We start from the raw sequence: 16,078 nt of genomic DNA, 5'->3' as shown, positions 1-16,078 counted from the left end.
TCTTATATTATCCAAAATGGCATTTGACGACGAAAAGGGCTTAGCTATCGCTATTGAAGAAGCCAAGAAAGGTAAGTGTTAGGTCCTACCATATCTACCATCCACAAGTACTAAGACCAGGATACGAAGAAGGCGGAGTTCCTATTGGTGGAGCCTTGATCAGTGAAGACGGCACTGTTCTCGGCCGTGGCCACAACTTGCGTTTCCAGAAGGACTCGGCCACTTTGCATGGTGAGATCTCGACGTTGGAAAACGCTGGTCGTCTCAAGGGCAGCGTTTACAAAAACTGCACCATGTACACCACTTTGTCTCCATGTTCCATGTGCTCCGGCGCCTGTATTATGTACGGAGTCAAGCGTGTGGTGGTGGGAGAGAACGAGACTTTTATGGGGGCCGAGGACTGGATTCGCAAGCTGGGAATTGAGGTGGTGAACCTCAACAACCAGGAGTGCAAAGACTTGATGGCCAAGTTTATCAAGGAAAGACCACAAGACTGGAACGAGGATATTGGTGTCTAGACCTTCAGCGACGTACTTAGAGCTAGAACAAGCTTGTAATATATTGCATTGATATTTAGTTATGGTGTGCACATTGCATAGGATGAGCAACTGCTGCGAAATCAAATTCATGAAAAGAGCTAGAGATGAGGAGTCCAATAATGAATCTCTGAGAACTCTCAGCGAGTCGTTTCCTTGTCCCTTCGTCAACTGCAACCAGAAAAACATAAAATTTTCCTCTCAGGATGAATATGAGGCTCATATACTTGGATATCATTACCATCAATGCAACGAATGTAAACGTAGATTTCCCAGCGATGCCTATTTGCAAGTCCACATCGAGGAAAACCACGATCCGTTCTTTCAAATCAAGAAAGAGCAGGGTCAGAAGGTGTATCGATGCCTCGAGTATGGTTCAGGGTGCAAAAAATTGTGTATTGATCGTCAGAAGCGACGGCTACATATGATCGATAAACATGGTTATCCCCGGGACTTCCAGTTTAGAGTGATAGATCATGGAATAAGCTAGGCTGCTGGGGTTCCATTGGGCGGGTCAACTTTTCTTTTTTTCCTGGGGAGAACCGCCGGAGACCGTCGAAGCTGCGATAGTATATTGGGGTCGAATTCCGACTGGCAAGTGGGGCACTTTCCCAGGTCGGGTATGATGCTCATGATGCAAAGACACACGGAGCAGACAAAACCAAGGTCTATGGATTTGCCGGTAACGAAGCAAGACGCTCGGTAGTTGACGTTGGAATTGGTGGGAAGCACCACCAATGGCCGGAGTGAAGGCTCGATGAAATATGCCGTAGAGAGTACCTGAATTAAACCTTCGGGGTTTTGTACGTGTAAATAAACGCCATTGGTAGCGTCTGCTGCTTGCTGGAGGTACGATACGTCCTTGGAGCCGAGTTTCACCACATCGATGGAAACCTTCATTTTCTGCGCTGCAAAAATAGAGTTCATTATTGGAATGTACCGAATATCGTCATTATCATCGGGCGAAACCACAAGAATCCGTGACTTCATAGATATGAGGTTGCTGGCACCGGTGGAGCCTGCTCCGGCAGCAGACGAGTTAGAGGCAACATTGGTGGAGGTGCTGATGGCAGATGCAGTGGTGGTGGAAATGGACTCATCCAAGGTGAGCATTCGATGGGTATACGTGAGAGCCAAGCTCAATGCTCCCGATACGGTGGACTTGTAATCTGTGAGTTCAGATTGGGCTACTGCTTGGAACTCGTTATTAAGTTCCAGTAAAACGGTTTCGTCGACAATTCGAAACTGCCGATACATACCCCGATTTACCAATGTATTTGCGGTATCCTTTTGATCTGACATTGTATTAGGGTACAAGAAGCGGGCCCCAGAAGGAGATGCTGTGAGAAAGGCCACTCTATTGGAATTGTTCAACGATAAATGGGCATTCATGAATACGATCAACGACTTGGTTACCTCTTTTACTGTGGTTCTGTTTCTGATGTTGTACCATCCTAGCGGATTCAAGTCCAAGATCACTGTGAGAAGCGATGGGTCATCCGTAAATGTTTCGGGGTGCCCAAAGTCGGTCACTACCCGATCTGCAATTGCATCCATAAAGTGAGATTCGTTGCCATTTCGCATTTGGAGAGGCATCGCGCTGCCAAATGCAGGATTCTTCATCTGTTTTGACAAAGATAGAGAGGAGGAGGTATGAGCAAACGAATCGGCGAAGCAAGGTCGGGAGTCCTGAAGCGAGCCAGAGAATCAGAAGACGATGCAAATATAGGAAAATATACCCAGGGCCCGTTAGATGAGGCTTTTGGGTCGCATCCAGTGCTCCCTATGGAGGGTGACTCTGATGTGACAAACTACTTGAAGGAAGTTCGACGAGAGGCATTGAGTGATGAAACTGTGGTATTTGCGACAAGAGACCGAAATATATCAAAAAGCTCGACTCTTACAAATGATAAACCTGAATCTAATAAAAAATTTCAAATATGGGCCAAAACGGTGATGGACAAATTTATGGACCAGAAAACTGATATGAAACAGTCACAACAAAAAAACTCCTATACTTATCCGGACACCTCTGTGGAATGGAGAACTCTCATTATGGGCTCGGAACCACCAGAACATACCTATTTCATGGCTCTTACTCACTCCTCCGTGGTGAAACTTATTGTCTATGCCACTAAATGGCTCAGTGCCAAAACCTCTCCAAACCTCTCCTTATGGCTATTCACTCTTCTAGTGCGCTTGGACACACCATTAGACTACTCAGAGACTGCTGTCTTACGAGAAACTGCCAAAAAAGCTATCCGAATCTACACCAGAGCCAACCACCAACTCGACTCTACTACAAAGTACACATTTGCTTATTTGGTGGCCATAATTGGCATATACTATGGCCAACAAGACCTCCTTCACGAAATTGACACAATTGACCTATAAACACCCCATCGATTGTTCATGAAAAGTTGCAGCCATAATGTGCACCTGCATATATTCCCGATAGAGAGGCGCACTTTATTTCAATTTCGCCAATTCTCACCATGTCTTCCAACGTAGTCCGTTCAGATTTGGTTGTTCCGTAAGTCCTGGTTCTTTTTTCTCGGTGTTTTTGTAACTGTGCTAACCCAGATACAAGCATATACCCGCAAAGCCAAGAACAGAGGCTTCGGGGATGATTGCCCAATCTTTGCCCATGGCGGCCATGTTCATGAGAAACAAATTGTTGTCGTGGGCATCGTTGTTTCTCGCTATCCAATCGTACTTGAATGAGCCCATCAATGGCGAAAAGCCAGCCGACGCTCAGCCTCCATTTTTGAGAATTGTGTTCGCAATCGTGTCGTTATTCACCTGCTACTTGGACTTGTTCTTTCCCAACACCGGCTCTGCCCCTAAGCTGAGTTTGTTGTCGAACGTTGCGTCGCTGGTAACACTGGCTGTTTCGCTGGCAACGAAATAAGAGTCGTAAAATTTAATATTAATACACTATTGTACATGGCTTACTGCCTAACTTTCGTCCCAGTCCAACACTACACTGGGGCCACTATTGTAAGATACACAAAGCTTGCGTGAATGAATGTTCCATTTGACATCACACACACATGCTTTTTCCACCTGAGCTTCATATACTCCGCGTTGGCTTAGTCCTTCATCGGAAACCTCCCATATGCTTATTCGACCATGGTTATCACCACATGCCAAGAACTTGGAGTTGAGCGAGAGTTGTGCATTGAAAAGTAGCCGACCACTGTTCACGTCAAAAAGACGGGTGCTACTCTTGTTCTCACCACTCTTGGCATCCCAGATGTTGACTATGCCTTCCATCAGAACACTCATTAATACATAGGGAGCGATCCACGAAAGACACACAAGAGGAGATCCATGGCGATGGTCAACCAGACTCTCAGGTGAGTTCAACGTCAAAGCGTCGTGCGACGAGTTGCTGTGCCATATCTTGATGAGGTAGTCGTAGTCGGACGCAGATGCGAGATATCTCGACACCGGGTCGAAACTCAACATGGTGGCTCCGTTTTCGTGGCCAGCTAGTGAGCCGATAGGTTTGGTTACGGCGGTCGAACCGGCAGGTAAAACCGAGTATATCTTAATCGACCTTCTTCCGGAGCTTACAGCGAATTTGAAGTCGTCTAACCAGCATGCTTCAATGGAAGATGTCGCTACACCAGAGGAAACTGGCTGCTGTATTTGCTGGAGCAATGTGAGGTTTCCGTCCCATAAACACACTTCGTTGTTCATATCGATGGAAATGAAGTGTTGACCATTGGTGTTCCACAAAAGAGTACACAATGTCCTGTCTCCGCCGCCAGGTACAGTGGCTATGTTTTTGAGCTTACCATCCGGCAGCCACGCTCGAAGTTCTCCATTTGTGGCTGCGGATATTATTACGGTTCCTTGTGGAGACCAAGATACAACGTTGATCTCGGGCTTTGTATCAGACAAAATCGGATGGCATAGTTCTACCGATTCGGCAATTTGGTCGCCATTGAATGCACTAATAACGGCTGTCAGGGTTTTCTGTCCATACGCCAACACCTCAGTTAGTGGATGCCACAGACAAGAGATTGTCTCGCCAAAAGTCACTTTCGGTTCTAGGTTTATGACCGGTTTTGTCTCTTTCTTCTCGGTCTTGGAAATTGCTTCTTTTGTGGAATTTCCATCTCCGTTCATTTCAATGTCTTCATTATCAGTCTTTACTCGAGTCTCCACTATAGTGGTTCCATTTAGTCGAGCTAGCTCCTTTTCAGCCAAGGCTCCCCACAAGCTAAAAGCAGCTTCCTTTCTGCTATCTTTCTCCACCAATCCATATAGTATACCTTTTTGAACCAATTCTACTAAACAACCAGGCTGGACATCGTTGTCCATAGGTTTCAATTCTTGTACCTCCGAGCACCTAGACAGCTTATTTAGTGCATACGCAGCCAAATCATGCCCCGACTCCTCGAGATACCGCCACACCAAGTAGTTCAACTCATTACTGGTGATGGACATGACGCTTTAAAATTGTTTGAGACCATCGCTGGCTTGACACCATTGGACATCGGTGCACCACACATCCACACACCGCACCTCGCACCTCACCCAGATCAATATTCCATCAGCACAACAAGTCGACCTGGCAATGGAATTTAACGTCAAAGCTGCATACCGCAAGAGCCGTGCGCCTTGGCAGCGTGCTCTGCAAGTTCACAAGACCGCAAATCCTTATGCTAATGCCAATACTTCCGTAGAAAATGATCTGTTACAGGTGCCCAGCATGCCGTATGGAAGTTCAACTGCGCAAGATCCCGCTGCCACGGCTCGGAAAAACAACCGTCGGCTTAGTATCCATGCGTCAGCTTTGGCAGCTGCCTCGGGGCCGCATAGGAAGTCGTTTTCGCAGGCGAATGGCGCACCTCCTTTGCCTCAGCTTTCCAAGACCATGACGAATAATTCAGGTGCGGTTCTGTTTGTGGAGGAAAAAGAGGAAAATTCGGAAGAGCAGTTATACAAAATTCTTGGAAGCGGTACAGCAAAGGAAATTGATGACTTTCATAAGATTCTTAAGCAGAAAAAGGCAGTGTTAACGAAGGAAATTAAGAACAATATCAATCAGAACCAACGCTACATTTTAGAACTCACGAACGACCTCAAGGACACCAAGGAGGAGCTTTTGCAATTACGAGTCACGACCAAGGAACTATATGAAATCCTTGACGATTTTAAGGAAGCAGCAGAACGTCGAATAGAATTGGAACACGAGGTGCCAGCTCCATCGGCGTCTTCAAACAGTACCATTTCAGCAGCTTCCTCGAAGGGCTTACTGGTTATGTCTCGTAGAAAAGATCGTTCCTCTATCATGGTGTTGGAAAAAATGTGGAAAAATGAACTCAGATCGCTTTTCAAGCATGTTGAGGGTGCCTCAAAATTCATCCAACCTCTTCCTGGCCGTCATGTTCTCACCGAAAGTGGGAGGTGGCATGAGATCAATGTAGGTAATTGGAAGCCCACAAAGACAGTACACATAGTCGTGCTTAATGACCTCATATTGATAGCGACGAAGAAGACATCTGCCATGCAAGAGGGCTCAAGTACTAAAACAAGATTACAAGCTACTCATTGCTGGCCATTAAACGAAGTCAGTATGACGGAAGTTTCAAAACCTTCGTCGCATCGTGGCGAAAAGGACGATAAAAAGGTTTATTTGGTCAACGTGAAAGCAAAATCACTCAGTTATGTATTTCAAACCGATCGTTTCGACCACTTCAAGAAGATAATAGAGGCTCACAATAAAGGCAAGAAAGAGTTGCTTCAACGAGATCGGGTGCTTGATAGCAGAAGGTCCATCGATTTAGATGGAGAGGTTGATCACGATGAAGAGAAAAGACAGTTGAGAGATTCATTTAAACATTATGAAAGCGCCGAGAGTATCGACGAAAAGACCAAACGACGCAGTTCGCAAAGGCAGAGTATGGATGTCGTTTTGCAGGATATCAGTTCGCGTGTACATTCGAGAAACCGTTCTCTTGATTTCAACAAGATCCACAATAAGGACACAGAAAAAATCCAATATTTTAACGAATTGAAGAAAATCGAAGACAAGTTGGACGAGATCGACATTGAAGTGGCGCATAACAAATACACAGAATCAGTTGGCTTAATTCGCCATATTGAGCAGAAGTTGGTCAGTGTTGAAAACAGCATCAACTCCAAGACAAATGCTGAAGCCAAAGCCTCTGCAGATGAACTTCGTCTTCTTATTGACGTTATTAAGATCAAAATTGACAACAGAAAAGTCAATGTTCAGCGATGCCTTGCTTTCGATTTGAATCATAATATTTCGCGGCTTGGTCAAAACGATATTGGGCAAATAATCGAATTATTTGCCAGTTTTGACGAGCTTGACCAAGGAGTCAATCTTTACTTGCAGGCAATGTCATCTTACCTTTCGACCAACGTATCGCGGTCGATAGTTGGTGTACAAGGCTCCACTAAACTAGACATTGTAAACTATTTGTCAAACTTGGTTATCATCTACTCGTCGGTTTTAAAACGGGTGGTGACCAACTACGAACAAAGCATCGTGCCAATCATAAGAAAGGATAAGCAAGGAAAAGTTGACTCTAGTATAGTGATCGACTGGTGTATTGAAGAAGTCTCGAGATTAGTGGATATTGTGAAGAAACATCTTTATGGAAACTTATTGGCCCATGAGAAGACTGACTTGGAAACAGAGGAGAAAATCTACAAGGTGAAAGATACAGAGTTGTTTGATAAGTTTCTTGGTGTTTTGCAGCCACAATTGAGCCAACTAAAAGATGTTGGTGTCAATATCGATTTTCTCTTTGACGATGTTTTGGAATGCATTGAAAGGTAAATAGGACTATAGTTTGTCATAATACTTTGCCAATTCGTAATGTTCTCGAAAATATTGTCCGTTTCTTTTGAGGTACACGAGTGTTACTGCTGCAAGTGTCATGATGCCCAAGAGAATACTCAATAAGATGCCCGGTCCAATAGTGCTAAGTGCTGGTTCCACTACAAATGTGGCTATGGCAGCGAGGATTTGTCTGCACAAATTGTTTAGTGCAACCCCAGTTGCACCTTTTCCTGGTAAAGTGTCGACCAAATATGTAACTGTTGTTCCGATAATTAACATTGAAGCAAACCCAAAAATGGCAGTACCTATTAAAGGTGTCACCCAATGTTCACCATATCTGAGACACCAGCCAAAGATAAGACAAGCTGGGAAAAAGAGTACCACTGCAACCACAACATTCCAAGATATACGAGACTCAGGAACCAATTCACCATCGTGCTTGTCTGCATAGTCTCTCAACAACTTGTCGTTCCATCTTCCTCCAATTATAGAAGCCATAACGTATGTTACCGAGTTGGGAATATACATGAGTCCCACTATAATGGTGGAAAAGTTGTAAGGCGGCCTACCGTATTCGTAGGTGATTGTCATGTTGAAGAAGTATACCACAGCGAAAGAAATTGCTGAATAGGTGATGACAAGAAAGACAGGCGGATAAGTGAGAAGCACAAGAGCATGAAGAGGACGTATAAGAACATCATAGGTAGCGGTTTGAACGTCTTTCCATGTCATTTTCTCATGGTCTGGCAGGGCAATGCTGTTGTTATGTGTGTTGCTGATTCTTTCGAGTTTATCCTGGTACACTTCCTGGGCTATTCTTCGTGAATAAGTTGACCTGCTAGTCGTGAGTCTTGTTAATGTGGGCATGACTGTGTCGGTTACAGCATCGTCGAATGCGTCATGGTCAACATTGAGCGACTGGTGTCGAGAGAGTTCTTCCGACATTCGTGAAATATTTCTCAGAAGCTGCTTATCGACGACATCATGGTTTCCTGGAGTGTTTGTGATGTTGGCAGGAATTCCTGTTTCGATTTCTTGGTCAGTTGAAGTTTCTTCTTCGTTACGCTTGGCGAGCATGTCTCGAACTGCCGTAAGAGAGTCTTGAGTTCGGAGGGTTTCAGGCAAGCCAAAGATGACAAATACGGCACTGCAACCAGAGAAGATCACCAATAACCACTGGGTGGCTCGCCAGCCCCATGCTTGGGCCACGGCACCTCCCAAAATAGGTGCGAGAAATGGTCCCATTAATGGGCCCAAATAAAACACCCCCATGGCTCTGCCTCGTTCATGTTGCGAGTACAAGTCGCCTACCGTTCCAGCACCCACTGCCTGGACCGAGGACGACGCCATGCCACACAACACTCTAAAACCGATCAATACCTGGACGGTTGGAGATAGGGCAGCGCCAATAGAGAAGCAGCAAAAAAGGGTAAACGAGATAATGTAGATACTCCGTCTGCCAAATCTTTCACTGAACGTCGACCACCACATGGGAAAGATCCCTAGTGCCAATAAATACACACCAACCGACACATTTACGATTGCAACCGAGGTTTCCAAGTCTTTCACGACATCGTCAATGGCCGGCATTAAGATTGATGTGCCCATAGGACCTGTGGTGGCCACAAAAGCTATTATGAACACGAGCACCGCCTTCAAGTTGTCAGGATAATCACGAGCATCTTCGTATTCTGGAATGACGGTAATCCAGCTCAAGAGACCTCGTCGTTGTTTTACTGGCACTCTTTTGCTCTTTGTTGAAAGTGCTGATTGAATGCGACTGGCCAAAGCATCGTTCGAGGCCGTGTAGTGACGTTCCTTTTGTGCTTCTATGTCTTGTTCAAGCCCAAGTGGACCATCTTCATTTATATTGTGGTTTGCGGTGCCATCAACCAGCGAATCGATGGAAGCCAACGAGTAGGTTGGACTTCGCGATCTTGGTGCTGGGGGTTCCTTGGCACTCATAGATACAGTGGGAGTATACTTGGATCTTTTTACAGATTCAGAAGCCAAGATTGAACGATGATAATACGGCTATTCTAACCCGAATATCATGTGCCGACCCGGCGCGAATTGGGTGCGAAAATTATCGGCTCGGCTCGAGATTTTGTGGGGTCGCGAAACCGCAGTAGTTTCCGTATAATCAATCTAAAAAGCATACATTTAATCTATTAATGGTATTTGTTTAGTTCTTCTTCTTCTTCTTTTCTCTGTTACCCTTAGGCACTCTAGCCAAGTAGTAGAAGAAAATCGTCAAAAGAATATTAATTGCAATAAATGCAATGTAGATTCCAAAGTTTCTCCATCTTTCGCTGTAAAGAGCGTTGATAGACTTCAAAAAAGTGTTGGTCGAAGACATAGGACAGTATTGACACGTGGATGTCGATCCGCCGTCAACTAAGTATCCTCCTGCCTTTTTGATGTAGGGCGCCATGTAATCCTTACAACTTTGGCCATTGGCTGGCTTAAAGTGGAGAAGTTCTTGCCTAGCACAAACCACGTCGGAGTTGGCCAATCCTGTGGAAAGAATAGCTTGGATCAAGTAAGTGAATGGGTTACATCTGTACATGAATATCCAGAATCCAGGCATGGCTTCGGGAGTAGCCAAAACACCACAGAAATTCAAACACATGGTGAACAACAATGTCGCAAGATTAGCGGCATTGTCAGCAAGTTCGATGAAAGAAATACACAATTGACCCATGGTGGAGGTGTAAACGAAGAAAGATGTCAAGAGTAACCACATCAAGGCACCACGTTCGTTCACAGTGTCAGTAGGAACAGCATTTTGATAAAGGCCAACTGGGTAGTACCAACAGAAGAATGCTATGGTACCAACAACAACTTGGAAAGGAATTTCAGAAGTGATTTGACCTGTAATAAATGCGAACCAACTAAATGTCTTAGAGGGTGCTTCTCTCACTTCATAAACCTCTCTCTGTCTCACAAAGTATGTTAACATTTGTTGAACCAAGGTGTTGAATGGAATCATGTACATGAACACCGCAAACATTTGATTCTGTAATCCTTGAATCGACTTGTTAGCCTTGAAAAACGAGAAACCATTGAATAAAGCGGACGAGAGAGCCAAAAACAATTTTGAGTAGATGTAGCCAGGAGTTCTCCAGTTTTGAATGATGACTCTCCAGGTGACGTACCAATATTGGGTCCAAATTGGAGCGGCATACGACTTGCGGGCTTCAGGAGACTCGTCTCTTGGAAGCTTGGACAATTCAGTTTCCATGCGGTCCAATTCACTGTTGACTTTCTTGTATTCAGTGGAGTTTCTCCAAACTTCATAGTAGTCTTGCTTGGCATGCGAACCTGGAGCAGCACCGACAACTTGCAACATCCATTCGGCGGGATTTGCTTCCTTTGGACAAGGATCAGCACCGTACTTTTCAAAGTAGTTGATCAAAGTCGAACAGTTTTCTCCCAAGTCACCAAAGTAGACTGTTCTTCCACCCTTTTGCAAGAAAAGCAAACGGTCAAATTCCTTCAACAAAATAGCTGATGGCTGATGGATAGTACACAAAATGGCTTGACCACGATCAGCAAGCTTTCTCATCAATTGACAAATAGACCAGGCAGTTTGGGAATCAAGACCAGAGGTAGGTTCATCCAAGAACAACAACAATTTAGGCTTTGCAACCAACTCGACACCGATGGTCAAACGTTTGCGTTGCTCCACATTCAAACCTTCACCAGCAACACCAACTAAAGCGTCAGCATAGGTGGTCATATCCAACAAATCGATAATGTACTCCACATAATCGCTCTTTTCAGCTTTGGAAACAGAATTTGGTTGTCTCAAGTAGGCAGAGAATCGCAAAGCTTCACGGACTGTGGATGTTGGCAAGTGCAAATCTTGTTGTTGAACATAACCAATGGATCTCTGGAACGAAGAGTCCAATGAGTGGCCATTCACCATTCTGGTACCATCAGAAATAACACCAGTGGTAACACGTTCGGACAAACAGTTCAAAAGAGTGGTCTTACCAGCTCCAGAAGATCCCATCAACGCAGTCAACTGACCAGGCTTGACCCATCCGTCAACTTGATTCAAAATCACTCTGGTTTCAGACTTGATTTTGACTTCGTAGGTGAGATTTCTCCAATGGAAAATGTTGCCGTTTTCTGGCAAAATGTCGGAAGAAGAGTGGTCAGTACTGTACTTCTGGGAGTCCAAGTGATCCTTCATCTCCACCTTTTCGTTGGTTGGAGCAGCCTCAATATCTTTAGCATGGCTAGCTTTAGCAGCGTTCTCTCTCTTGTGTTTCTTCAAGGATCCTCTCAAGAACAAAACGACTTCACCCTTCTGCATAGCACCCTTGTTAATCTCAGTCAACAAGATGTAGACAAGCAAAAAGACAATTGCAAATGCAACAGCAATACCAAAGTTTCTCCACTTGTGACTGTTATAGTATTCATATTGTTCAGCAATGTAATCAGTTCCTTGCACGATAGTCAAACCAGCACGCAGTCCAACAGTATTACAAACCCTTTTTTTGCAAATGATACACTATCGTACGCTCCACCTGAAGGAACATAACTGAGCACAGTCAAAAGCACGTTCACTGAACTCGTTAGCCATCAATGCTTCGAAAACATAACCGACAGGATTGATGTAATTGATCCATCTACTCCATCCCAACATTTTAGGGGTAGGAATGACAAAACCCAGTGTAGATAACCATGGCTAACAAAATGACAGTTGCTGGAGTCATAGCTCCTGCCAAAGAAGTGGAAACGGCACCCAAAGAACGGAACATATGAGACATAACCAAGGTACAAACACCACACATTAACCAGTAGAAGAAGAAACGACCTGGGTTCCGTCTAAAGTTGACCATAAAGTAAAAGACAAAGTTGAATGACATGGACATCGTCAACTTCACAGGCAACTCGGTAATAATACTCGCTAGAGCATCTGCAGCTGGACGGTATAATGCATATTGCTTATGCTTCTCGACGATGGGTCTAGCCTCGAAAAGAGACATGATCTCAAGCAAGGAAGCAAAGGCATTAAACAACACAGCGAAGAACATAGCGGCACCACGGTAGTAAAAGGAGGAAGTAGTTTGGTTAAGATTGTAGAACACGGAAGAAAGAATCAAACCCATAACCAACTGACCAAAGACGGAGAAAATAGGAATCGAAGGATCACCTTTGAATCTCATGATGTTTCTTTGCATAATGTATCTAGTTTGCATAAAGAAAGAAACAGTGTAAGGAGATCTTGGAGAAAGGTGATTAGATTGTCTGGCAACATGCGAGTTGTGGTACAGCTCTTTATGGTTGTTACCTTCAACATTAGCCATGTGTTCATCAATTTCTTTGATCAAAGCAGCGTATTGTGGAGACTTTTTCCAGTATTCCTCAAACTCTACTGAGGTTCTTGGAACCTTGTCTTCGTAACCTGAGAACACCACTCTTTCTTCAGGATTGGTCAATGATGTCAAGTAATCAGCAGTGGTTTGACGTTGAGGACAATCGTATCCCATTTCCATAAAGTAGCTCTTTGCAACATCTGCCTTACCAAAGAAAATTTGTCTACCTTCATACAACACAACCACATTGTCGAACAAATTCGTAAGCGTCTTGCGAACATTGATAAATGGGCAATCAAAGGTGTAGAGTCAAGAATGGTGGCAGAAGTCTTCAATGCTCTGATAAATTCAAGAGCTGTGGCAGAGTCCAAACCTCTGGTAGCGTTATCCCAACATTGTAAGTTAGCACCACTCAAAGAAACCTCGGCAATCGACACACGCTTACGTTCACCACCCGAGACACCTCTTATAAAATCGTTACCAACGTGAGTGTTACGAGTGTGGGACAATCCGTAGGTGGCCATGTAGACGCTAGCCATGTGCTTAGCATAGGTTTCTCTATCGACATTACCTCTATTCTGGGGAGTTCTCAAACGAGCAGCAAACTCCAAAGTATCTCCCACAGACAAATGAGGAAAATGAACATCGGTTTCTGCCGAGTAGATCACATCACCACGGAAATTTTTTTCGATATCCTTCATGGTCAAACCATCGTAGGTGATTTTACTCTCTTCTCCAATATGGAAACCGTAGGTATGAGCAGCAATTGTCTTCAACAAGGTGGAACAACCCGAACCAGGTCTACCAAGAACAACTGTGACTTCACCAGGCTTCATTATAGCGTCCATACTCTTCAAGATATCAAAGTAGATCGAAGGATCTTGCTTTCTCAACGATCTGATATAATCCTTACCAAGCTTGAACAAAGCAGATGTAACGGTGGGTTGGTAATCGGAGTCAGTAGCAATACCATAGGCTCTCAAGTCACGGTAAGCCACTCCCAACGATGTGGGCTTGTAATAATCTGGGTCGGAATCAAGCAACTTTCTAACATTTTTCACCCAGAATTTAGCATTAAACATATCAGATTCTGGGTTGAGACTTTCCTCAATTTCTTCATGATTGTAGGGTTCAACACCAGGAACCTGGGACATATGACTCAAGTATCTAATAAGGTCCTCACTGCTTTTTGTTTTGGACATGTTAATACTGGTATTGGTGATGGTACGAGCCAATTCTCTAATCGACTTATCAGCAGCATCATCAAAACCCTGATACTCCTCTACCTCATTGTTGGACGAAGCAGCATCCGAGTACCTGGAATCCTTGTACTCTTCGCTCTGTGACATCCTTTTCTAGCACTTGTAGTTTTATTGAAAATTCAAGATCTGATAAGTGTGTCAAAGCAATCGCAGGATGGTATATACCTGCAATTGACAGATATATTTGTTAGAAGATGAACAAGTGCAAGAAATAATTATTGAAATTGCGGGAGTGGCGCTACTTTTAAATGCAACGCAAACTGAGTAATCGTTCCGTGAAATACGAAGCAAAAGAAAATTGCAATCAGCGGAACCCCATAAGTTCCGAAAGCCGATGGCTTGTTAAGTGCGGGTGGCTGGATGCCGTAAAAGCAATTTGTTTAGGTTTAGTGCGGATGCGTACACAACATGCATAATAATGCGGCGCAGTCAAGCCTTCTTTCGATGAGACGTATTTGGTGGGGGTCCCATAGACGAGAACCATAAGACTGATAACTAATCCAATTTTTTGGTTCTTCTTTGACTACGATCATCAACATGGTCCACATAGTATCCACCACGTGTTTCACCACTCCTGCAATGGCCATTCCTAGTGCCTATTATGGGCTAGCCAAAGCCAAGACCATCGCTGTCCTGCAGGTGGTATGTCCGCGCGCAAACTCCTTGGGTGCAAAGTGTTTACGGAACTTCGGAAGGTGCGCATACCGCGCAAAATGTGTGAGGCTGAAGATTATAAAAAGACGTCAGGGCCGTTGGATCTTCCGAACCCGAGTGGCTAAGCCTCAAAGCCAATTAATTTGTAGATTAGTATATGATTTAGTATACTGAATACTTTCTACTTGATCCTTGCATACCACGGTTTGCATACCACGGTTAATACTTCCATTACAATTTGCATGTATTGCTCTTCATTACTCATTTCTTATCATTTTTCATTTTTCATTTCTCGCACGGAGATTACGGAGATCTCACGTCAAATTATGTTAGCGTAAGCGCTGCCCTTCGGATACTAAGTAACCTCCGGAACCCTATATGATCTAACCAACTGTGGTTGTTGAAATTACTAATCATGACGGTATGTTTTAGCGAGCACAACAGTTCCACATTATCTCCGTCGGTTCGCCGCGACTTTCGCTATCGGTTCGGATGCCACTAAAACCCGAAACGTATGATATTTATGTTCCGAAACTGGCTGTATTGTGTTCGGAACTTTCGAGGCTGGTGGCGTCAATCGGTCTAAAGGAAGAATTGAGCTTAATACAGTAACTCTATTTGGGACAACGAACAATGCACTAATAATATTATGCTGTTGTACTTTAGGAGTACAATAGAAACTAGTTGAAGTTACAGATACTTTCTATTCTAATAGTACTAGTAACGAGATACTAGTCAACTGACCAAAGCAATGAGTTTGAGACACTAAGCATATACTAGCTGAAAGTTGTAACATGTTAATTCTGCAAGAATCAGAAATTCGTGAAATCGCACTGATTGCAAGTTCCAATTTCGCAGCCGCGTTGATCTCGTCGTTTTCGATATTCTCAATAATACCTTGTCACGTACATCAGTCATTCAACATATGGGAAAGCCTGATGAGTTTTGACCTAGTATTCACTACCTTTTCCTATAGGTAGGCACACCTGGTATTGCAGATTTCCTGTAAGATATGATAAATGGCAAGACATATGAAACGGCCAAGTAACCCAAAATGAATCTTGGTTTTTTGATATTATTGGAGCTAATCATAAGTGGTCAAGTAATTGTCCCGCCAATTAGAGGATAATTATACACATATACCCCCATAAAATTTCCAACATTCACTTGACGGGCGGATTTCCAAAATGAGTTACGCTTTTCCCCTCACAGAGGAGTCTGGTGTAGATCACATTACGGCGAAGAATACGATGCATTACCCCGACAGAAAAGTGCTACCGAGCCTGAAACAGTATACCTACCGTGAATAGTGTGCGGTAGCACTAAAGACTAGTTCAATTGTTGGAGGGGAAGGTACCGCAAGTGGTAATCCGTCCGATAAATGGGCGGGTTACCAGCTTGACAGAATTGGAGAACAAGGTGTTGGTACACAGTTTCTACTAGAACCATGCTATAAAAGCGACTGTGGAA

The 16,078-nt window shown here is 44.0% G+C and overlaps 12 protein-coding genes across 12 annotated transcripts; 5 read left to right on the top strand and 7 right to left on the bottom strand. All coding sequences in view use genetic code 12, as the record gives it.

Moving 5' to 3' along the window:
• Positions 1-16: 16 nt before the first annotated feature.
• Positions 17-518, top strand: FCA1 (cytosine deaminase; the record flags this gene model as incomplete). Its single annotated transcript, XM_001484367.1, has 2 exons — positions 17-71; positions 121-518. The coding sequence occupies 2 exons, from the start codon at positions 17-19 to the stop codon at positions 516-518; spliced, it is 453 nt and encodes a 150-aa protein (XP_001484417.2).
• On the bottom strand, positions 111-725 carry PGUG_03798 (uncharacterized protein; the record flags this gene model as incomplete). The annotated part of the gene is made up of 1 exon (XM_001484366.1): positions 111-725. The coding sequence occupies one exon, from the start codon at positions 723-725 to the stop codon at positions 111-113; it is 615 nt and encodes a 204-aa protein (XP_001484416.2).
• A 297-nt stretch (positions 726-1,022) lies between these two features.
• Positions 1,023-2,159, bottom strand: PGUG_03796 (TFIIH/NER complex subunit; the record flags this gene model as incomplete). Its single annotated transcript, XM_001484365.1, has 1 exon — positions 1,023-2,159. One exon carries the CDS (start codon positions 2,157-2,159, stop codon positions 1,023-1,025), a length of 1,137 nt encoding a protein of 378 aa, XP_001484415.2.
• Positions 2,160-2,189: 30 nt separating this feature from the next.
• On the top strand, positions 2,190-2,930 carry PGUG_03795 (uncharacterized protein; the record flags this gene model as incomplete). Its single annotated transcript, XM_001484364.1, has 1 exon — positions 2,190-2,930. The coding sequence occupies one exon, from the start codon at positions 2,190-2,192 to the stop codon at positions 2,928-2,930; it is 741 nt and encodes a 246-aa protein (XP_001484414.2).
• Positions 2,931-3,162: 232 nt separating this feature from the next.
• PGUG_03794 (uncharacterized protein) lies at positions 3,163-3,447 on the top strand (the record flags this gene model as incomplete). Its single annotated transcript, XM_001484363.1, has 1 exon — positions 3,163-3,447. The coding sequence occupies one exon, from the start codon at positions 3,163-3,165 to the stop codon at positions 3,445-3,447; it is 285 nt and encodes a 94-aa protein (XP_001484413.2).
• A 47-nt stretch (positions 3,448-3,494) lies between these two features.
• PGUG_03793 (uncharacterized protein) lies at positions 3,495-4,994 on the bottom strand (the record flags this gene model as incomplete). The annotated part of the gene is made up of 1 exon (XM_001484362.1): positions 3,495-4,994. One exon carries the CDS (start codon positions 4,992-4,994, stop codon positions 3,495-3,497), a length of 1,500 nt encoding a protein of 499 aa, XP_001484412.2.
• A 130-nt stretch (positions 4,995-5,124) lies between these two features.
• Positions 5,125-7,359, top strand: EXO84 (exocyst subunit; the record flags this gene model as incomplete). The annotated part of the gene is made up of 1 exon (XM_001484361.1): positions 5,125-7,359. One exon carries the CDS (start codon positions 5,125-5,127, stop codon positions 7,357-7,359), a length of 2,235 nt encoding a protein of 744 aa, XP_001484411.2.
• A 6-nt stretch (positions 7,360-7,365) lies between these two features.
• Positions 7,366-9,327, bottom strand: QDR3 (Qdr3p; the record flags this gene model as incomplete). Its single annotated transcript, XM_001484360.1, has 1 exon — positions 7,366-9,327. One exon carries the CDS (start codon positions 9,325-9,327, stop codon positions 7,366-7,368), a length of 1,962 nt encoding a protein of 653 aa, XP_001484410.2.
• A 220-nt stretch (positions 9,328-9,547) lies between these two features.
• On the bottom strand, positions 9,548-11,686 carry PGUG_03790 (uncharacterized protein; the record flags this gene model as incomplete). The annotated part of the gene is made up of 1 exon (XM_001484359.1): positions 9,548-11,686. One exon carries the CDS (start codon positions 11,684-11,686, stop codon positions 9,548-9,550), a length of 2,139 nt encoding a protein of 712 aa, XP_001484409.1.
• A 334-nt stretch (positions 11,687-12,020) lies between these two features.
• On the bottom strand, positions 12,021-12,872 carry PGUG_03789 (uncharacterized protein; the record flags this gene model as incomplete). The annotated part of the gene is made up of 1 exon (XM_001484358.1): positions 12,021-12,872. The coding sequence occupies one exon, from the start codon at positions 12,870-12,872 to the stop codon at positions 12,021-12,023; it is 852 nt and encodes a 283-aa protein (XP_001484408.2).
• On the bottom strand, positions 12,821-14,041 carry PGUG_03787 (uncharacterized protein; the record flags this gene model as incomplete). The annotated part of the gene is made up of 1 exon (XM_001484356.1): positions 12,821-14,041. One exon carries the CDS (start codon positions 14,039-14,041, stop codon positions 12,821-12,823), a length of 1,221 nt encoding a protein of 406 aa, XP_001484406.2.
• On the top strand, positions 13,322-14,038 carry PGUG_03788 (uncharacterized protein; the record flags this gene model as incomplete). The annotated part of the gene is made up of 1 exon (XM_001484357.1): positions 13,322-14,038. One exon carries the CDS (start codon positions 13,322-13,324, stop codon positions 14,036-14,038), a length of 717 nt encoding a protein of 238 aa, XP_001484407.2.
• Positions 14,042-16,078: the final 2,037 nt, after the last annotated feature.

The sequence above is a fragment of the Meyerozyma guilliermondii genome, genomic scaffold, assembly GCF_000149425.1.
Source record: "Meyerozyma guilliermondii ATCC 6260 scaffold_4 genomic scaffold, whole genome shotgun sequence".
NCBI lineage: Eukaryota > Fungi > Ascomycota > Pichiomycetes > Serinales > Debaryomycetaceae > Meyerozyma > Meyerozyma guilliermondii.
Note: the sequence above shows the minus strand (reverse complement) of the source record. Positions and strands in the feature narration are given on the sequence as shown.